This window comes from Bison bison, unplaced genomic scaffold, assembly GCF_000754665.1.
Source record: "Bison bison bison isolate TAMUID 2011002044 unplaced genomic scaffold, Bison_UMD1.0 scf7180017864035, whole genome shotgun sequence".
In the NCBI taxonomy this organism is placed as follows: domain Eukaryota; kingdom Metazoa; phylum Chordata; class Mammalia; order Artiodactyla; family Bovidae; genus Bison; species Bison bison.
This window is the reverse complement of record NW_011494607.1, coordinates 3,423,064-3,446,679: the sequence shown is the minus strand read 5'-3', so window position 1 is coordinate 3,446,679 and position 23,616 is coordinate 3,423,064. Positions and strand designations below refer to the sequence as shown.

General features: G+C 38.0%; 1 protein-coding gene across 6 annotated transcripts in view; it reads right to left on the bottom strand.

Annotated features, from left to right (window-relative positions):
• The window catches only part of THEMIS (thymocyte selection associated), a 199,310-nt gene that overhangs the window by 105,035 nt on the left and 70,659 nt on the right, over nt 1-23,616 (bottom strand). For all 6 annotated transcript variants that reach the window (XR_824779.1, XM_010834652.1, XM_010834651.1 and 3 more), the window contains exon 4: nt 3,559-4,607. Coding sequence is in view for 5 of the 6 variants with exons in the window: in XM_010834652.1 (XP_010832954.1) it covers nt 3,559-4,607 (1,049 nt within the window). In the remaining variant the exon portion in view is untranslated. The remainder of the gene's footprint in view (nt 1-3,558; nt 4,608-23,616) is intronic.

Here is a 23,616-nt window from a genome sequence, read left to right as displayed (position 1 = left end):
TTTAGTTCCTCTTCACTTTCTGGCATAAGGGTGGTGTCATCTGCATATCTGAGGTTATTGATATTTCTCCTGGCAATCTTGATTCCGGCTTGTGCTTCTTCCAGCCCAGCGTTTCTCATGATGTAGTCTGCATAGAAGTTAAATAAGCAGGGTAACAATATACAGCCTTGACGTACTCCTTTTCCTATTTGGAACCAGTCTGTTGTTCCATGTCCAGCGCTAACTGTTGCTTCCTGACCTGCATATAGGTTTCTCAAGAGGCAGGTCAGGTGGTCTGGTATTCCCATCTCTTTCAGAATGCTCTGTATTAATGAGCTTACCTTGTGTCTCAGCTGGTAAAGAATCTGCCTGCAATGCAGGAGACCTGGGTTAATCCCTGGGTTGGGAAGATCTCCTGGAGAAGGGAATGGCTACACACTGTAATATTCTGTCCTGGAGAATTCCATGAAGTCGAAAAGAGTTGGACATGACTGACTTTCACTTCACTTCTAGTGATTATATAATAACAATGCATATTGTTTCTCCTCCTTAACAAGAACCTTCTGACTAATCTTGTTACCTTGTAGGAGTGGGTCTGGTAAGACCTTTCTATTGTTAGTTCTAATCTTGTGGGAAGCGAGGGGGGCACTCTCTGTTCCCCTTCTGATGTCTATGGCAGAAGTGTTCTCTGTCCTTTTTCACTGTAATAAACTTCTGCCACACAAGAGCCTGAATGATCAAGCTTGGTCCCTGGTCCCAAAGCTAAATCTTCTTCTTTGGAGGTCACGAATTTCATATCCTTCACCATAAGTTATCAATAGAGGCGCCTTTTGTTCTAATAAGGTGACTCTGGGTAGATTCTCAGATGGCTCTTGAATGGGGGCTTGTCACCAGAAACACCAAGCCATAATTAGAAGCTTGGAATTTTCAGGCCTAACCCCCATTCTCTAGAGGAGAGGGACTGGAAGAGGAGTTAGTAATTGTTCATGCTTACAAGAGGAAAAGTCCATAAAATTCCCAAAAGTACAGAGTTCAGAGAACTTTCAGTTTAGTGGACACATCCACACACCAGAAGGATAGTACTGTACACCCCAGAAATTCCTGACCCTTCCAGACCTTTATCTGACTGTTCATCAGTATCCTATATCATATCCTTTAAGAAACATAGGAGGAGGACTGGAAGGTTTTCTAAGCAGTAACCTAGACACAACATTATCGCTTTATGTTTCTTTCCTAATAAAGCATATAGATCATTTTCATTTGACATTCTTTCAAAGGGCATTTAAATTTTTTTTAATTTATTTTTTTCTACAAATGCTTTCTTAGTAGTTTAGGGATTTTTGGTCTTTTCCCTCCTACTTGTAATAGGCACCTACTCTTTTATACCTCTGGACCTTCACATACTGCTCCCATATTTCTATTATTTGAGACAACTAGTTGTCATTCCTTTCCCCACCAATCCTGGCTGTAGTTGGGATGACCAGTGAGTTGATTGAAACAGGAGATGGGCATGTGATCCAAACTCCTCCTTCTTTTAAAAATTGGAACCAAACAAAGAAATTACATTCTTCTCTAGTGATGAAACTACGAGATGCAGGAACTGTCACAAGTCATGCCCAATGTTTGATGAAAACAAAGACCCACTCTGGCTGTGTTCTACATCCTATCTCTAATCACCCCTGAATCCTAGTGTACCCTTAAGTTCTCCAAAGGTACATGAACTCAGATGTTCATTAAAAGGAAAAAGGAAGGGATAAACCATTTTGCCAGCAAAACAACACAGTTTAAAGGCTCAGTCCCATAGGACTGCTGCCCATTTGAGATGCCAGTTGCAAGTAGTAGGTCCCCAGGTTATTGATAGCTTCTGTCTGACGGTTACAAGTCAGAGGTTCCCAGAATCCCATCCTTGGGTTTATTAATTTGCTAGAGTGGTTCACAGAACTCAGGGAAACCCCTATTTACTTTAACCAGTTATGAAACTCTTTGGAAGCTCTAGGGAAGAAAGCTCTCTTGTCTTTCTAGCTTCTAGAGACCATCCGCATTCCTTGCCTCAATGATTCCTGCCTCCATCTACCAAGGCAGAAATGTTCCACCTCTCTAAAGTTCTTCTGTAGTCACATCTCTCTCTGACCCTGACCTCAAGTGAAAAAGGTATTTTAAGGACTCTTGTGATTAACTTGGACCCACCTGAATGATCCAGGATAATCTCATGTCAATGTCCTTAATTTTAAGAACATGTACCAAGTCTCTTTTGCTTTCCAATGTAGTGTATTCAACAGTTCTGGAGGCTTAGGCATAGATATAGGCATACACAGAGGGTGAGAGGGTGGTGGTAGGGGGATGGGACTTTCTTCTGCTTCCCACTAAAAATGAGAACAGCATTCCATCTCTCACATTTGATTCAGTAATAAAAATATATTAAACAGGAGAAGCCAGACACCCTCCATGTTTAGCAGCCTGTTAATCAACATTATTTGGAAACAGTTTAATTTCAAAATGACTCCTTCAAAATTGATTTTCTGGAAAGGAAACTTCTGCTGGTTTTATCTTTTCCTGAAGATGAGTTTGAAGATCTTTATTGGATTTCCCCAGCAAACAATCAGAATGCAATCTTTGAAATGTAGAAGTAAAAGTATTTCCATACCCACATCCTTGAAGCCTGAGGCTGCTATCATTCCTGAGTATAGAGAATAAACACAGCATCTCTCTTTGTTTTACTAATTGCTTTGTTTCCCCAAGCTGCCAGCTCAACATCTGCCAGGCCAGAATGCACTCTCTCCGCACACCAGAGAACTAACTACTGCCGGCCAGATGAAGGACCTGAGCTCCCTGGTGTAGGGGTAAGTGATTTCCAGGCACTCAGCAGGTGGTTTCCAAGAGGCAAAAACTTTCAGAGAAAATGAAGCTGAAACCCCTCCCCTCCCAAAATCTTTAGAGTGGTTATGGAGTTGTTAATTCTATAATGATCTCATACTGTCCGCAGTTTTATTGATTTTGTTTTTCAAAAGAACTGTTAAAGATGACAATTCTCAGACAGGCTGAATGTGGGCAGATGCCCATATTCTCACACAGTTCTGCCAAGACACTTTTGCATCTTTCTGCACATAAAACAAAATGAAGACATGTGTCATAGACGCATGCTACTGGTACCCCACCCCCAGAAGAAGGGGGTTTATTGTGTGCTCATTTCCTGGATGTAATATTAACACAACTCCACCTAGAAAAAAATGAACAGCTCTTCCAAAATAAAAGAGATTTGCTTCTGAAGCACCTTATAAACCATTCCTAATTAACAAAACCCATTGAAACAGCAATTTGGGTCATCATAATCAAGTGCCATCCCTGCTATTTTTAATTCTTAAACTTCTTGTCACATCTACTGGTGAAGCATCAAAATACAAAATGCTGTAACAGCTTATGCTCTGTTGATGTTCAATCATTACTGTGCATCAGAAAGGCTCATTTCAAATATGGCATGAAAGGAAGAGAAGTAAGCAAAAACCAGATTCAGAAAAGACTTGAAATAAACTGCCTCCAGGAAAACGCTCAAGAGGAAAAACTGCAAAATCATAGCCTTACCTTGGGAGACTTGGGCAGATTCACTGTCTTTTGTTTTGCTAGGCTTAGCGGAGTTAACTCTATTTTTTCCACTGAGGGATGTTTCGGAGGGCGAGGTGGAGGGTGCAAGAAGGACTTTTCATATCTCCGTATCAGGTAATACTGTTCTTCAGTGATCTCTTCGACCAGAGTACTGACTAGATATGATCCTGTATCTCCAGAAAAATTATTAACTAACTGAACAGTCATATTCACGCGGCCAACAGGAATTTCCCAGCATTTCTTGGGGTTGGCAAAGTCACTTATGAGGAGATAAGAGTTAGTGATAGATTCCTCCAACTGTAGTCCTGGTATAGCAGCCAAAATGTCTTTTTCAATAAAAAGATCTCTCACAGACACCTTCACATTGAAGGGCAGGCGAAACTGTGCGCAGAGCTCGGAAATCTGGTAGAGTTTCTTGTCGTGGATCACCTCTACAAAGCCTCCGTCCATGTACAAAGGGAGCAGTGCTACCTCACGGGAATTTGTGAGGATTTTCTCACAAGCCAGACCATCCATCACTTTTTTAATTCCTTCACAGAGGACTTCAGTTGTCTGTGAGTGATGCACTAGAAACTCATCCCCGACAGAGACAGATGACAGCTCCTCAAAGGGGGAATGAAAGGCTTTGGTAGCCACCACGTGCAGAGGCTCCTTTTCACTCTTTGCTATCTCAAGGTCATAGGCGGTCGGGAACTCTCGAGGTCGCCGCTTGAATTTGCCTTTATAGCTGGTGGGGATCAAGAAGTGTCTTTTAGAGGAATTGCTTCTAATTTCTGAAGCCAAGATCTTTGATGCCTGGCACTTTTTGTGGATCACAATGGTTTTCCCAGGCTGTAAAATGCTTATGGGTAGCTGGTTTCCTTGGGGTGCTTCTATGACTTCAGCTACTATGGGGAACTGTTTATTGGCCATTTCATAAAGATCTTGTGTAGATAACACCTGAAGAAACCAGTTGGCATCATAGCTGTCGGTAATGTCTTTGACTTCAACATCTAAACTGGGGAGGATACGGACTATATCCTTTCGGACTGAAAAAGAAAAGACATTTTTTGCATCAAAATGTTGCTCTGGAATAGTATTAAAATCACTCCAGGAAATCCAAGGAAGAGGGGAAATATGTATATATGTGGCTGATTCACTTTGCTGTACAGCAGAAATTAACACACCCTTGTAAAGCAACTGTACTCTAATGAAATAAATTTTCTAGGGAAATGGCAACCCACTCCAGTACTCTTGCCTGGAAAATCCCATGGATGGAGGAACCTGGCAGACTTCAGTCCATGGGGTCACAAAGAGTTGGATACAAATGAGTGACTTCACTTCAAAGAAAGTTAAAAAAACTCAGTCCAGGTAACACAAATAAATTTATTAGAAAATCTCAGATGCTTATGATATAACATTGCTTATACATGACTTTCCCTTTTTTATATTTAAAAATGAAATAGACTGTAAATAAAACCAACATCCATAAATCTGCCTAGTTTTAGAAATGGACATTAACTAGTATCTTGGAGCCCTACAAAAGTCACCAAAATCATATCCTCACTTTAACCTAAGAGTAGTCATTCCTCTGATTTTGGTGTTAACTATTCCATTGGGTTTTTTTTTTTGTAATTTTATCATACATAACATACATGAATGTATGTACATGTGTTTAAATGTATGTGTGTTTTTCCAGAAAATTTATTATATCATTTTAGGTCATGTTTTTGTGGTCCAGATAGGGTATGTAAAATCATCTTAGAGGAAAGTTTGGGTATTTTACGTAAGATTCTTCCTGCATAAGTCTCAAGACATACATTCTATATACAAAATTCTATCCTATGGAGTATAACTGTTTTGCAAAATCATGGGATATAAAGTACTCAGGATTAATTAATATGTGGAAATGGATACCAAAAGGCAGTCTTTTTCCAACGTGAAAACTATTCCTTTCTTTGCTGTTGCTACCTTAACACCTAGATAGATAAGGAGTAGTACAGAAAGTTACAGTCAAAAGACCACTCAGGAATTCTAGGTTTGCTGGCAGAGTGCTTACCAGTGTATTCTCTGCCAATGTGTCACTGGGAATAATGAAACTCTTTATTTTTCCCAAGAGCCCACTGTCTCAGAAGTCTTTCTTTGAGACTACAGAAAGACTTAAAATATTTCCCTGAAATCATCTGCTCTCCATATACTGTTCCACACAGTATCCTTATGGATGGTCTTGCATCAAAAAAATAAAGTTTTACATTAATATTAAAAGGATTTTATAATGGTTTGTATTTTCCTGAAAATTTCCCAACAGTGTTTTGTAGCCTTTCTATGATCTACCATTGTTTTCCAGTATATCTAGCCACCCTTCTGTCAATATTCTTTTTCCCTGTATGCTTTTGTAATTGCATAATTTGGAATATTTGGAAGACAGAATTTTTCTCTTATAAAACATTACCTATTAATATGTTTTGTATTACTGTTTATGCATCATCTGAAAACTAATTTGTGTCATATTACTTGTACATGCTGCATAAGAGAATTCCTAAAAACACACAGTATGACATTGTATTATTTTATTTTCTTCAACATAAAAAAGAAAAAGAATCAATGGTTGTCTATAAGTTTAAGGTCAGTAAAAACTGCAAAGATTTTCCATTAAAAAAGAAAAGGGGAGAAATGTTAAAAAAAAAAAAAGGTTTATCAGTTCAGTTTATAAAATTTGGTAAACTCAAACTTTTGAAATTGTTGCCATAGGTTTCCCTGAAACCCAAGGTAATTTTAGAAACTTTAAAATCACACTTATTTCAATTGAAATGAACAGTGTTTAAGAATTATACTAGATGGGTTCATAGACTCACGTCATTTCTCAAGTTGAGGGCACAGCTTGACACTGGTAGAATAGATGCCACTAAGGAGTTTCTGAGGATTCTAAATTGAACATAAAGACCATAATACAAGCTAGATCACAATCTGCATTTGGGCACAATGAGTACGGTGGGGAAAGAACTGTCTTAATACTTTCAGTTCACTTCAGTTCAGTGGCTCAGTCGTGCCCGACTCTTTGCGACCCCATGAATCACAGCACGCCAGGCCTCCCTGTCCATCACCAACTCCCAGAGTTCACTCAAACTTATGTCCATCGAGTTGGTGATGCCATCCAGCCTTCTCATCCTCTGTCGTCCCCTTCTTCTCCTGCCCCCAATCCCTCCCAGCATCAGAGTCTTACTTTAGGATGATTTTATTGCCAGAGAAAGCCTATGGGCCAGGCTACCTAACTTCTGTTCAATTTTTATGTATCCAATTCCTGACCTATATTCAATGCTTCTGTACCAAATCCACTGAAGATATGCTAGCTTATCTGATCCTACTTGTAATACCAGCAGCATTTGACAGAGTAGATTTGACTCTTTGCTATATAATTTTCTCACTTATTTCCTTCTTATAATTCTTCTCAACTTTTTTGCTGGTTCCTTCTCCTGTACACACCACCCACTCCCCCCCACCCACACACATACCTTTTAATGTTTCTTGGTTCTGCTCCTTTCTTTGTCCACACTCACACCCACATGATCTTACACAGTCTCACATCTGTCTTTAAGTCTCATCTGTATGCTGATGATTCTCCAATGTGTATCTCTAGCCAAATAATTCTCCTGCACTCCAAATATCTACTTAAGCTCTCCACTTGGATGTCTAAAAGATGTCTCAAAATTAACACGTTTAAACTGAAATTCTGATCTTCCCAACCCAAACCTAATCTATCTGTTGCTCATTTTTCTGAGAAAACTTCTCTCATGCTTTAGGCAGGGTGAGGAGAAAAGTAACCATTTTGAAATACATCCAGATGATTCACTTCTTAAAAAACAAGCCTGAGCTAAGAAAATCTATTTTGCTACAGCCCAGCCAGCTTGGGTTTTACAGAGTCTAACTGATGTGAGAAGGGAATTACCAAACTCCAGTCCCCAATGACCATTCTATCTCACTAAAGAGATGTGAGGAAAAAAGCTGAGAAACAAGATCAGTAAAAGACTGAGACTTAATTACAGGATTATAGAATGCTTCCGCTCCCCTGCACTTGACCAACCATATCAAGGAGACATATATAACAGCAGAAGATTACAATGGAAAGAATGGCATTTATGACCCTATTTAAGTAGGGGTCTCGAGAAAGACAACAGGGGAAATAATAAGCTAGAACACTACATAAAATGTTAGTTTCTGACTCCTACAGGTACAGTAACCAACAAACACAGCCTAATTCCTATTTTAAAAGCTCACACTAAGGACCTATTACCTCAATTTCTTTTATCCTATACATCATGCTTAGCTTTCAACAAAAAATTCCAAGGTATGTTAAAAGGCAAACAACAGCCTGCATACACAATACGAAGCATCAGTACTAGACTCAGATATGGAAGAGATTTTGGAATTATCAGATTGGGCAATTTAAATATAATTACTATACTAAGGGCTCTAATGGAAGAAAATATAAGAAAAGACAGCTAATGTAAGCAAAGAGATGGAAACTCTTGGAAATAACCACAAAGAAATGCTAGAAATTAAAAACACGGGAAAAGAATTAAAGAATACCTTTGATGTGTTCATTAATAAACTATATATGGCTAAGGAAAGAATCAGTGAGTCTGAAGATCTCAATAAAAACTTCCCAAACTGAAAAGAAAAAGAATGAAAAAAACAACTGAGAATTTCAAAGACCAGTAGGACAATTCCAAAGGTGTAATACACACATCAGAGGAATGCCAGAAGGAAAAAAGGAGAGAAAAGGCACAATCATGACATTATAATGGCTGGGAATTTTCCAAAATTAATGAAGTTAGTAAACACAAAACATTGACACCTAAACATATCATATTCAAACTACAGAAAATCAAAGAAAAGAGAAAACTTAAAGAAGCCAAAAGGAAAAACAAACAAACCATTTGACCTTTGGATGAAAGAAGCTAAGAACTACACTGGACTTCTCTTCAGAAAAGCAGAAAGATAGTAAACAGCATATTAAAGTATTGAAAGAGGCAAAAAATACCAACCTAGAATTTTGTATGTAGAAAAATTAGCCTTCAAAAGTCAAGGTGGAAGAAGATGCTATCTCAAAATATCTCTTTGGTTTAAGGATTATTTTGAGCTAAATGTACTTTAAAAGTAGCAGATTCAAGAACATGCTAATCTCCCCTTTCTTCCTGAAAACGGGAGATTAAAAACTCCATGCTAAAGTTGTCCTCCATACCAGAAGAAAGAAAACATTTTAACAGGGAGTCAAAGCCAAGATAATTCTGGATAAACAGACCTCGTCAAAAGAATTTTTATCTTCCTTTAGCCTCTCCTTATAGTATACTTTCCCACAGAAGTCTCAGTTGTTCAACCCAATTTAAAAGCTGCAGGTTTCACCATTTCTTTGGGTCTTCATTTTCTTATGAGGACTCCCATGTCAAACTTATGCAAGTTGTATGTTTTTCTCCTGTTAATCTAAGATCAGTTTAATCCTCAGCTCCAGCCAAAAAACTCTAAGAGGGTAAAGGTGAAATTTTACCTTCCCTACAAAAGTGAAGGAGAGATAAAGACTTTCTCAGACAAACAAAAATGATAAACTATGTCAACAGTAGACTTGACTTGCAAGGAACATAAAAGAAGTTCTTCAGAGAAAAGAAAATTACTTGTAGACTTTCGGATCGAAGCCATTCTGACTGGCGTGAAATGGTACCTCATTGTGGTTTTGATTTGCATTTCTCTGATAATGAGAGATGTTGAGAATCTTTTCATGTGTTTGTTAGCCATCTGTATGTCTTCTTTGGAGAAATGTCTATTTAGTTCTTTGGCCCATTTTTTGATTGGGTCATTTATTTTTCTGGAATTGAGCTGCAGAAGTTGCTTGTATATTTTTGAGATTAGTTCTTTGTCAGTTGCTTCATTTGCTATTATTTTCTCCCATTCTGAAGGCTGTCTTTTCACCTTGCTTATAGTTTCCTTTGTGGTGCAGAAGCTTTTAACTTTAACTAGGTCCCATTTGTTTATTTTTGCTTTTATTTCCAATATTCTGGGAGGTGGGTCATAGAGGATCCTGCTGTGATGTATGTCGGAGAGTGTTTTGCCTATGTTCTCCTCTAGCAGTTTTATAGTTTCTGGTCTTACATTTAGATCTTTAATCCATTTTGAGTTTATTTTGGTGTATGGTGTTAGGAAGTGTTCTAGTTTCATTCTTTTACAAGTGGTTGACCAATTTTCCCAGCACCACTTGTTAAAGAGATTGTCTTTCTTCCATTGTATATTCTTGCCTCCTTTATCAAAGATAAGGTGTCCATAGGTGTGTGGATTTATCTCTGGGCTTTCTATTTTGTTACAAGCAGTAAATACTGGAGAGGGTGTGGAGAAAAGGGAACCCTCTTACACTGTTGCTGGGAATGCAAACTAGTACAGCCACTATGGAGAACAGTGTGGAGATTCCTCAAAAAAATGAAAATAGAACTTCCTTATGACCCAGCAATCCCACTGCTGGGCATACACACCGAGGAAACCAGAAGGGAAAGAGACATGTGTACCCCAATGTTCATCGCAGCACTGTTTATAATATCCAGGACATGGAAGCAACCTAGATGTCCATCAGCAGATGAATGGATAAGAAAGCTGTGGTACATATACACAATGCAGGATTACTCAGCCATTAAAAAGAATACATTTGAATCAGTTCTAATGAGGTGGATGAAACTGGAGCCTATTATACAGAGTGAAGTAAGCCAGAAAGAAAAACACCAATACAGTATACTAACGCATGTATATGTAATTTAGAAAGATGGTAATGATAACCCTGTATGCGAGACAGCAAAAGAGACACAGATGTATAGAACAGTTTTTGGACTCTGTGGGAGAGGGAAAGGTGGGGATGATTAGGGAGAATGGCATTGAAACATGTATAATATCATATAAGAAACGAATCGCCAGTCCAGGTTCCATGCAGAATACAGGATGCTTGGGGCTGGTGCAATGGGATGACCCAGAGGGATGGTACAGGGAGGGAGGTGGGAGGGAGGTTCAGGATGGGGAGCACTTGTACACCCGTGGCGGATTCATGTTGATGTACAGCAAAACCAATACAATATTGTAAAGTAATTAGCCTCCAATTAAATTAAATAAATTTAAATTTAAAAAAAGAAAATTACATGTCATAAACTCAGATCTACATGAAGAAAGAAGAATATTAGAGAAGAAATAAATGAAAGCAAAGTAAAATGTTTTATTTTTCTTATTTTTAATTGATAGAACAGATAACAGTTTGTTCAAAATAAAAACTGCAACAACATATTGGATGATTACAGCACATTGATAATGAAATAAATGACAGCACTGTATAAAGAGACAGGAAAGAGTAAGTGGGCATACTCTGTTATACGTTACCTGCACTTGTCATGAAATGGTATAGTGTTAGTTGAAAGTAGACTTAGATTATACGTGCACATTTCAAACTCTAAGGTAATGACTAAAAATATTTTTGAAGTAAAGCTGATATGCTGAGGAAGAAAGAACATGGAATCATGTAAAAGGCTCAATTAAAACTACAGTAGACAGAAAAAGAGTGGAATAACACATCTAGTTTTTTTGGATGGGGCCAAAGATAGATATTAGAAAAGATGTGGCCACAACATCAGTCTTTAAGGATGGGGAGAAATTACAAGCCAAGAGAGGATAGGAGAAGGAACACCCTAAGAAAACCACAATTATAGATAAGGAAGCAGACTAAAAGGATATGGTCAGTGATCAACATGTAATCCAGTCTCAGGATTTTAAATGAGAGCAGGGAGTTTGGAGAAGAGACCTGTTGAAAGTAAGACTATGTCTGAAGATGGATCTGTCCCTGGAATATTTGAGGTTAATAATGACCAAATTAAATAGAATTCTGGCAGATTAATTTGACAGTACATTTGGAAGAGAAGCTGAAATTGATCATTTGTCTATCTCTACTAAGTGCCATGAAGCCCACAGATAGTCACTTTACTGACAACTCACTCCATCTAATTGCTGTTGCATCAACTTCAAATTTTATATATTTTACCATTTTGTTAGATAATACATTAAAACAAAATCCTTGTTATTGTTTATAATATTCTCTTTACTCTTGCATGTTTTAAGTTCTCCACTGTTGTTCAGTCACTAAGTTGAGTCCAGCTCTTTGTGACCCCATGGACTGCAACACAACAAGCTTCTCTGTCCTTTACTATTTCCTGGATTTTGCTCAAATTCATGTCCATTGTGTCAACGATGCCATCCAAGCACCTCACCATGAAGGGATGGGACCAGATGCCATGATCTTCATTTTTTGAACGTTGAGTTTTAAGCCAGCTTTTTCACTCTCCTCTTTCACTTTCAAGAGGCTCTTTAGATCATCTTCACTTTCTGCCATTTCTGCCACGTTCTGTGTATTTGAGGTTATTAATATTTCTCCTGGAAATCTTGATTCTAGATTGTGCTTCATTCAGCCCAGCATTTCACATGATGTACTCTGCATATAAGTTAAATAAGCAGGGTGACAATATACAGCCTTGGCGTACTCCAATTTAGAACAAGTCTGTTGTTCCATGCCCAGTTCTAACTGTTGCTTCTTGACCTGCATACAGATTTCACAGGAGGCATGTAAGGTGGTCTTGTATTCCCATCTCTTGAAGAATTTTCCACAGTTTGTTGTGATCTACACAGTCAAAGGCTTTGGCATAATCAATAAAGCAGAAGTAGATGTTTTTCTGGAATTCCCTTGCTTTTTTCTATGATCCAGCAGATGTTGGCAATTTGATCTCTGGTTCCTCTGCCTTTTCTAAATCCAGCTTGTACATCTGGAAATTTTCAGTTCATGTATTGCTGAAGCCTAACTCGAAGGATTTTGAGCATTATCTTGGTAGCATGTGAAATGAGTGCAATTGTACAGTAGCTTGAGCATACTTTGGCATTGTCCTTCTTTGGGATTGGAATAAAAACTGACCTTTTTCAATCCTGTGCCTCTTGCTGAGTTTTCCAAATTTGCTGACATATTGAGTGCAACACTTTAACAACATCATCTTTTAGGATTTTAAAAGTTCTCCATAGCCAAAAGTTAAAATAATAACATATAGTTTTAAGTTTCCTAGAATTTGGATATGATATACTTAAGTTTTCAAACTGAAATACTTTCATGGCAAATTTTATTATATCTAAGTATGTGTCAAGAGAAAGATAAATCAACATTTCTGCTGTTTTTGTTACAAAATAGATGGTTTTATGCTGTTGCAAAATATTTTTTAAAAAATAAGAGGGGAGATATCACATTACAATCTTTATTAGCTTTAGACTACCACTGCTTACATTTGGTATATATAATTCCAGTGTGTGTGTGTGTGTGTGTGTGTGCATTACATATCTTTAAACAAGCACCTTTAACTTATAACTGGAAAAATGTAATACTCTCTGTCATCACCAAAAATGAAAATGGTTACAGTGAGGGAGCTAAACTAGAAAATTTCCCAAAAAAGTTATCTTCACAAAAAACTGATAAAGAGATAAGAAGGCACCAACCCAGAGCATGAGAAGCATTCCTGAAAGTGTTTGTTACAAATTTTCCAGTTTCAGATTAATCTGAAGTAAAAACAATATATATTCACACAAAGTGTTAATTAAACACTTTCCAAATTTTCTTCCTGGGTAAACATGAATTATTGGATACATTTCTGGTTTTCCAAAGGGAGCTATTAAGAAAAAAACTTCCATTCCATTTTCTCTAAAAAAGGTAGCATTGGTTTCCTCCCTCTGCTTCTGAGTCATTTCATTAAATTCTGTCTTTCTGCCTATTCTTTCAGGGAAAGTCCCTTTTACAGTTAGGGCTAATGTTAATCATAATGTGATGCTTTTCTTCATTACCCACTGCAACAACTCTTTTACCTAAGTACACATTTGGGGGACTGCACTAAAAATTATCTTTAAAGAGAAAATACAGGTATATATTTAAGCTTGACTAATATTAGACAATATGTGAGTCCTTGGACAGCTAATATTCTAGAATACTCTTGGTCTCAACTCAGCATTCAAGGACCCATCCTTTGCAATTAGACCTGAATTAGCAGTACATGGTTAGAAATCTACTGAGACAATCTTATTCAAGTCTGGAAGGCAAGATGGTTGTTTTGACATATTTTTATCTTAAATTTTGTAAATTTTAGCCTGCAGTTTTTCTCAATTTTTAGTTTCTCCTATATTATTATGGTTAAATAGTCCATGTATTTTGGGGAAATTTTCACTTTCTAAGTTTGATTTTTTTGTTGTTATTTACTTTAAGTCTACACTTATATTTCTCTAAAGTCCTTTCATAAATTTTGTCTCCAACTCTCATTTATTCAGTGAATTGGTTGCATTTTTGCATCACAGCCTACTCTTTATTATGCAATGATTATTAGATGCGCTAATAATTTCTGAGCTTGCCTCATTATAGACATTTAAATTAAAATTTGATTTATCATTCATCTATTTGATCTCAATTTCCTTTATATTCTGTGACTTAATTTTTTCCCAATTATTCAGTTTCATTTCAACTTAAGAGAAGCTATACAATGAATTTCCATTTTGTTGGGTGTCCTCCTCTGGTTCTACTTCTGTTTATATTTACAAACAGATATAGTTCCTTTTGGATCACTCTCCAACATTTGTAGCAGGAAAAATATCATCATGACTGCCCTTGAGAAATCTTGCATTTGATATGGCTTTATCTTGTAACACTACTCTGTCTTTTACATTTTCATTTAACTCATAAAAGCTAAGAAAAGTGAAGAGCCATTTTCTTATATTTAATGATACAATTAACATATTTTCTTCATTTGATATGTCAACTTGCCTGGCCTGTTGTAGCCAGTTATTTAATCAAACACTGATCTAGCTGTTGTCATGAAGGTATTTTGTAGATGTGGTTGTGTTCCAAATCACTTGACTTTAAATAAAGGATGTTGCTCTCAATATGTGGATGAGCCTCATCCAATCAGCTGAAAAACAAAGGTTTCCCAGAGAAAAAACTCTGCCTCAAGAATGCAGCATAAACTTCTGCCTATGTTTCCAGGTTGCCAGCCTGTCTGATTGACATAGAACTTATTAGCCACTGCCCTCCACCCCATAATTACATTAGCCAAGACCTTAAAATGAATTAAATATTTAAATAGCATATAACTATACATATAATTATATATAATATATAATATTGATTTATATAAAATTGTATACTGTTTCTCTGGAGAACCCTAACTGATAAAATGTTAATTATTGGTAGTTTAAGAATAAATAAACATAATTATTGGTAGTTTAAGAATAAATAAACACACACACACACACAAATGCAGTAAAAACTGTACTTTCCTCTGCTTGCTGTTTGATGCTTATATTAGTAGTAAGATTTCTACCTAAAGGAAGACAGTGAAATGGAAGCTGGCTAGAGTATTCATGGGTTTTAGAGATCATGTTATGTCACAATATTTTCATGGACACATCAGGAAAAACATCACTAATAAAAACTGAACTTGTTAAATGACTATGTGTGCATACTAAATTGCTTCAGTCATGTCCAACTCTTTGCGACCCTATGGACTATAGCTCACCAGACTACTCTATCCATGGGATTTCCCAGGCAAGAATACTTGAGTGGGTTGCCATGCCCTCTTCCAGGGGATCTTCCTCACCCAGGGATTGAACCCATGCTTCTTGAAGCTCCTGAAGTGCAGGTAGATTCTTTACTGCTGAGTCACCTGGGAAGCCTGTTACATGACTATAAAAGGAGAATGAATATTCACTTCATGGCACCAAAGTTAGTATCATTTATAGTTATATAACTGATATATAACTGACACTAACTTTGGTGCCATGAAGTGAATATTCATTCTCCTTAGCTATTAAGTTCATAAATATGTCATTGCAACAAATCAAATCTGGATATGGTACGTGAGAAAATCCTCTTCTACCTAAACAGGATCTTTGTACTGTACAATATACATAGACAGAAACAATTATTTTAGTTGCTTCATTCATTCGTTCAAGTATTTAATTTATTGAATAATAAACATTTACTTTATTGGGGCTTTCCTGGTAGCTCAATGGTAAAGAATCTGCCTGCCCATGCAGGAGATGCAGGAGATGCGGGTTCAATCCCCGGTTGGGAAGATCCACTGAAGGAGGAAATGGCAACCCACTCCAGTATTCTTGCCTGGGAAATCTCACGGACAGAGGAGCCTGGTGAGCTACAGTCCATGGGGTCGAAAAAGAGTTGGATACGATATAACAATGAAATAACTATCTCCAGCATTGAGAAGATAAATACATGAGAAATTGACTAAGAAAGTTTAAAAAATTACTAAAAATTAAAAGACGCTTACTCCTTGGAAGAAAAGTTATAACCAATCTGCTACTGCTGCTGCTAAGTCGCTTCAGTCGTGTCTGACTCTGTGCGACCCCATAGACAATAGCCCACCAGGCTCCTCCGTCCCTAGGATTCTCTAGGCAAGAATACTGGAATGGGTTGCCATTTCCTTCTCCAATGCATGCAAGTGAAAAGTGAAAGTGAAGTCGCTCAGTCGTGTCTGACTCTTAGCGACCCCATGGACTGCAGCCCACCAGGCTCCTCCGTCCATGGGATTCTCCAGACAAGAGTACTGGAGTGGGGTGCCATTGCCTAGACAGCATATTAAAAAGCAGAGACAACTTTGTTCACAAAGGTCCATCTAGTCAAGGCTATGGTTTTTCCAGTGGTCATGTATAAATGTGAGAGTTGGACTGTGAAGAAGTCTGAGAGCTGAAGAATTGATGCTTTTGAACTGTGGTGTTGGAGAAGACTCTTAAGAGTCCCTTGGACTGCAAGGAGATCCAACCAGTCCATCCTAAAGGAGATCAGTCCTGGGTGTTCATTGGAGGGATTGACGTTGAAGCTGAAACTCCAATTCTTTGGCCACCTGATGAGAAGAGCTGACTCATTTGAAAAGACCCTGATGCTAGGAAAGATTGAGGGCAGGAGGAGAAGGGGCCAACAGAGGATGAGATAGTTGGATGGCATCACTGACACAATGGACACGGGTTTGGATGGACTCCAGGAGTTGGTGATGGACAGGGAGGCCTGGCATGCTGAGGTTCATGGGGTCACAAAGAGTCGGACATGACTGAGCAACTGAACTTAACTGAACTCCTTGGAAGGAAAGTTATGACCAACCTGGACAGCATATTAAAAAGCAGAGAAATTACCTTGTCAACAAAGATCTGTCTAGTCAAGGCTATGGTTTTTCCAGTAATCATGTATGGATGGGAGAGTTGGACTATAAAGAAAGCTGAGCACAGAAGAACTGATATTTGAACATGAGTTGGACATGAGTTTGAGTAGACTCCAGGAGTTGGTGGTGGACAGGGAGGCCTGGCATGCTGCAGTCCATGGGATCACAAAGAGTCAGACACTGATTGACTGAACTGAACTGATGTACCTAAGGAGTAGACTCCAATGAAAAGTCAATCTTTTGTGCCCCACATGACACTCCAAAGGCTTTGGAATTGAGGGCATGCTGCTGCTGCTGCTGCTAAGTCGCTTCAGTTGTGTCTGACTCTGTGCGACCCCATAGCCAACAGCCCACCAAGCTACCCCGTCCCTGGGATTCTCCAGGCAAGAACACTGGAGTGGGTTGCCATTTCCTTCTCCAATGCATGAAAGTGGAAAGTGAAAGTTGAAAGAGAAGTCGTTCAGTCGTGTCCGACTCTTCGTGACCCCATGGACTGCAGCCTACCAGGCTCCTCTGCCCATGGGATTTTCTAGGCAAGAGTACTGGAGTGGGGTGCCAATGCCTTCTCTGGAATTGATGGCATAAGGCCCCTCTGAAGGTGGAGAAGGTAGAGGACAAAAGAAGGGGATTCTGTGAAGGTTTGAAGCCTGATTAAATCCAGATCTTCAATTCTAATTTGGGGAAGGTGGCTTGACAACCCCTCCAACCTCTTTCACTGCAGCAAACAATACAGGGTCCCAGAATCTGGAAAGTGAGCATAGGTGAGCAGCGAAGTGTGGGACTGAAAGCAAAAAAGAGAAGTCTCAATCTCTGAGGGAACGGTGAAACCCTCAGCAACTTCCCCACTCAATTACAATAGTTTCATAAGCCCCACACGGTATCAAGAACATTCTTTTCAGATGAAACTGAACAAGTCCTGGAGGAAAGACTCACAGGATCTGAATTTAAGGAATTCTCCAAAGAAAAAGCCAAAAAAATTTAAACTTTAAATTCAAAGCAAAGAGCTTGTATATAAACAGTACCTCACTTGTAAATTAAAATTTTATCTCACATGCAAATAGGAACAAATGGCAAATAATTACTAAGCATTTGAGAAAGAACATTTAACAAGAATGACAGACTAGGAAAAAAAAAAAGAATGACAGACTAAAACTAAGAAAAGACTGGAAGAGGCAGATAAAATGCAAGGAAATGCAGTAAACTTTAAGAAATAGTATTTTCTCAGTGAGATAAGATATTGCATCTTTAAAATAAGAATATGGTAACAGTTAAAAAATGATGTAAGAAATAACTCTTAGAAATTAAAAATATGACAGCTGAGATTAAAAATTCATTAAAACAGTTGGAAATGTAGTTAAGAAATGTTCCCTGAAGGTAAACCAAAGACAAAAAACACAAAGAAAATAGTTCTACATCGGTATGGGAGCTTCAACATGAGATTAGAAGTTACAGAATTAAAAAATAGAAAAAATAGTTGAAAGGCAATTACCAGAGAATTTATCCCAGAAATGAAGCACTTGAATTTCCAACTTGAAAACTTCTCTCACAATGAAAGAACAGACCTACCACAATCCATTGCTGTGCAGTTTCTGAATACTATGGATAATCTCTCAAAGGCAAAACTGGAAGGTAGATGATAAGGGAGCAAAGCTTTCAAAATTCTGAGAAGTAGTTTTCAACTGGGAATTCTAGAAATAATCAAACTATCCATCTTATTTGAGTGTAAAATAAGGATATTTTCAAACAAGCAGGTCTTGTAATCAACTAATTAATATCCTCTGCACCTTTCCTTGGAGAAGGCAATGGCACTCCACTCCAGTACTCTTGCCTGGAAAATCCCATGGACGGAGGAGCCTGGACGGCTGCAGTCCATGGGGTCGCTGAGGGTCGGACACGACTGAGCGACTTCCCTTTCACTTTTCACTTTCATGCATTGGAGAAGGAAATGGCAACCCACTCCAGTGTTCTTGCCTGGAGAATCCCAGGGACGGGGGAGCCTGGTGTGCTGCCGTCTATGGGGTCGCACAGAGTCGGACACGACTGAAGCGACTTAGCAGCAGCACCTTTCTTAGGAAACGAGTATGGGCTCCACAAAACTAAAGAAAACCAGAAAAGAATGTTATTTGAGTTCAGAAATTGCTAGTAAACACAGAAGCAATTTGAAGATAACTGCCAGGATGGTGTTAAATGGAAGTTCCAGTACCACGCTGTTACGGACTAAATGTTTGTGTCCCCCAGTATTCATATGTTGAAACTGACTCCCAATGTAGGGATACAGATGGCGGCACCTTTGGGAGGTGATTAGAATTAAAGTCATAAGGATAGATAAAATCATGGAGCCCTCATAAATGAGATTAGAGCCCTTATGAAAGTCACCAGAGGGTTTTCCTAGGTGGTGCAGTGATAAAGAACCCACCTTCAATGCAGGAGATGCAGGAGATGTGGGTTCGATCCCTGGGTAGGGAAGATGCCCTGGAGGAGGAAATGGTAACCCACTCCAGTATACTTGCCTAGAAAATACCATGGACAGAGGAGCCTGGCTGGCTACAGTCCATGGGGTCGCAAAGAGACATGACCAAGCAACCGAAGCTGCAAAAGTCGCTAGAGGGAGACTTCCACAGGGGTCCACTGGTAAAGACTCTGTGCTTCCACTGTAAGGGGCTTGGATTCGATCCCTGGTGGGGGAAGTTCCACATGCCATGTGGTGCAGCCAAAAGAAAATAAAAGAAATGTCACCAGAGTTTCCTTTCCGTCTCTGCTCTAAACTGTGTGAGGATACTGTCAGCATGCAACCTGCAAGAGTTCCTCTTCAGAATTCGACTGTGCTGGCAACCTAATCGCAGACTTTCAGCCTCCAGAACTGTAAGAAACAAATGCCTGTTGCTTATACACCCCCAGTTTACAGTATTTTTTAATTAGAGCATCCCAACCTAAGCCAAGAACCTATGCATTAGTTCTAGAGATCCACAGATACAGATTGGGGCGTGAGGTTGGAGAGTTCCAGCAGGATTAAAAAGAAAAGATGTAGATCTCCTGACAGTTTGGGCTCTGGAAAATTGTAGAGAATAGTTTGTTGTTGTTTTTTTAACAAAGATGTTGGAACATACTTCAAGTCTTAGGAGAAGACTGAGGAAAATTAAGCAATGAAATAGTAAGGTCATTATTACAAAAAAATAAAGTTATAGAGAAGTGGAATTATGGTCATTATCTACCACCTGATTCAGCAATGAATTGTCACAGAAATGAAACTACTTAACCATAACTTACCATAAACTGAAAGGAGAAAGAGAAGAGAAAGTAGGAATATAAGACCATTAAATCTTCAGATCACAAGTGAAAGTCAGTAGTTTATGTCTAAAATTGATCGCTTGAAAAATAGCAATATCATATATTATTTGGAAATGTGAATGGCAATACAAGAAAGCAGGAGCAAAATATTTAAAGGAGTTACTTCAGAGTTGCAGAATGTAGGGGAAATTTGGGAATGATCAAGAATATGGGTTTGCTGATAACTTTGTCTTTTTACCACTATGTGATATTTCTGATTTGATAAAAATGGAATTTTTTTAAATAAATGAGAGAAAGAGTAAGTCTCAGAATACTGAAAGGTTGAGGCATTTTTTTCTTCATTTTTTCTTCTGTCACCTATTACACAATATTCAGATACTGCCTTTCTGATAACACCATTTTGCTTGTATGATTTCAGCCCTCTGTGTTCATAAATGAACTAATATATCATATATTTGAGTGGAAACCTTTCCCCAGATTTTGAAAGGCACTAAGGTTTCTCTTAAAGCAAAATGCAACTTTATAACTTGTAAAATTTCCACTAGTAAAGAAACAACTATCAATCAATACATCAAAACATAACTTCATTAAAAAGTTTTAACGATCAAGATTTCTAGTTTTTTGAAGCAATTTTAAATGGCCGCTTCCATTTTTCATTTGGAAATATTATTCATTCCATCTGTTATACTAGTATGAATTCTATCTTCTTGTTAAAGGCACAAACTGATTTTGCTATGACTTATATGAAACCTGTAGTTAGAGGTCTTAGGTGGTTATTTATACCTCTTTCCCAAAGAGATTTAGTTTTTTAAAAAATCATTAAATGTATGGTAAGAGTTAGAGAGGTTTGGCCTATAATGGAAATACAACCAAGAATTTCCAAAAACAAATATTTCATTTAAACACTTTCGGATACTTTTCTATTTTAGTGAAGTCTAAATTTTCCCGTTAATAATGTTAAAAACTAACACCTGGAGTAGAATATCTTACATTTCTCTTTTCTCTATTTACTTGCTATGTTCTCTTTTCAACAAATCAATAATTTCATAGTTTCCTATAGTTCTCAATATTTTTCATTTTGCTTTTTGCTGTAAGGTTTCTCTAAGGTTCCCTGTTCCTAATCCAGATCTATTCTTTTTCTTGTCACTTCAGAAAAGGATTCAAGAGGAGTTTGAACTATGCTGGACACTCAAAGCCATTGAAAAATAACTTAGCAGACCACATACCCATGACTTCAAGGCAAGCTTAACTCTTAAATATAAAAAATAATAATAATAATGTAAAATAAGACCACAGTTAAGTAAAAAACAGTCTAAATAATTATGTATAAAAAGAAACAGAATTACAGACGTAGAAAACAAACTTACGGTTACTAAGGGGTAAGAAGGAAGAGGGATAAATTGGAAGATCAAGATTGACATACACACACAACTAGATATAAAATAGATAACTAATAAGGACCTACTGTATAGTACAAGGACCTCTACTCAATACTCTAATAGAAAATGGTCTGAAAAAGAGTGGATATATGTATAACTGACTCACTTTGCTGTATACCTGAAACTAGCATAACATTATAAATCAACTGTACTCCAATAACATTTTTAAAAGTAAATTGAAAATAAAATTTAAAGTCTACATTTTATCTTTAGAAGAAAAATGCCCATAATAACAATTTTTAAAATTGGACTTTTTGTGTTGAACACCCAGCATCCAATACTCTGCAGTCAGTATACAGATAAAACAGTCTCATACAGAATCCAGAATCCTGAAATTTCTATACAATAGAGCTAATGCTTAAAATAATCCCTAAAAATTAAAGATCCAGAATAATTAAAATCAAAATCCAATTTTAATATTATTAAAGAATAGAAATTGGATTAAAACCTTGTGGGAAGGATTTTAGTTTATCCAAAGGCAATTTCTTCTGGGACCTTAGTTATTAGTATGAAATCATATTTAAGTCCATCTAAACAATTCAGTTAATATCCCTTGCTCTTTGTCAATGTTAATATTTACTAAACAGCACCACTATTCAGCCAGCAAATCAAGCCAGAAGCTTGGAAATGAGATTAACTTCTTTCCACTTCCAATAGACCTTGAGCTCTGGTTGAATGTTCTTCTGAAATACCCATTAAGAACAGCTGTCCCTCTTAGGTTACCACTATATTAGTACTCTGCCATAGAACAAGCAGCCTCACTACACTTCTATCTTGTTTATTCAGCTAGAAAATCTCTCTTAATTTGCCCTTTGGACAAAAGGCTGCACGGGCGCAGGAGGGCCTAGAGGAGCTATCCCACATTGAAGGTCAGGAAGGGCGGCGGTGAGGAGATACCCCTCGTCCAACGTAAGGAGCAATGACGGCGCTTTGCTGGTGCAGTCGTGAAGAGATACCCCACACCCAAGGTAAGAGAAACCCAAGTAAGACGGTAGGTGTTGCAAGAGGGCATCAGAGGGCAAACACACTGCAACCATACTCACAGAACACTAGTCAATCTAATCACACTAGGACCACAGCCTTGTCTAACTCAATGAAACTAAGCCATGTCCGTGGGGCAACCCAAGACGAGTGGGTCATGGTGGAGAGATCTGACAGAATGTGGTCCACTGGAGAAGGGAATGGCAAACCACTTCAATATTCTTGCCTTTACAACCCCATGAACAGTATGAAAAGGCAAAATGATAGGATACTGAAAGAGAAACTCCCCGGGTCAGTAGGTGCCCAATATGCTACTGGAGATCAGTGGAGAAAGAACTCCAGAAAGAATGAAGGGATGGAGCCAATGCAAAAACAATACCTAGCTGTGGATGTGACTGGTGATAGAAGCAAGGTACGATGCCGTAAAGAGCAATATTGCATAGGAACCTGGAATATCAGGTCCACGAATCAAGGCAAATTGGAAATGGTCAAACAAGAGATAGCAAGAGTGAATGTCGACATTCTAGGAATCAGTGAACTGAAATGGACTGGAATGGGTGAATTTAACTCATATGACCATTATATCTACTACTGCGGGCAGGAATCCCTCAGAAGAAATGGAGTGGCCATCATGGTCAACAAAAGAGTCTGAAATGCAGTACTTGGATGCAATCTCAAAAACGACAGAATGATCTCTGTTTGTTTCCAAGGCAAACCATTCAATATCACAGTAATCCAAGTCTATGCCCCAACCAGTAATACTGAAGAAGCTGAAGTTGAACGGTTCTATGAAGACCTACATAGAACTAACACCCAAAAAGATGTCCTTTTCATTATAGGGGACTGGAATGCAAAAGTAGGAAGTCAAGAAACACCTGGAGTAACAGGCAAATTTGGCCTTGGAATATGGAATGAAGCAGGGCAAAGACTAATAGAGTTTTGCCAAGAAAATGCACTGGTCATAACAAACACCCTCTTCCAACAACACAAGAGAAGACTCTACACATGGACATCTGTAGATGGTCAACACCGAAATCAGATTGATTATATTCTTTGCAGCCAAAGATGGAGAAGCTCTATACAGT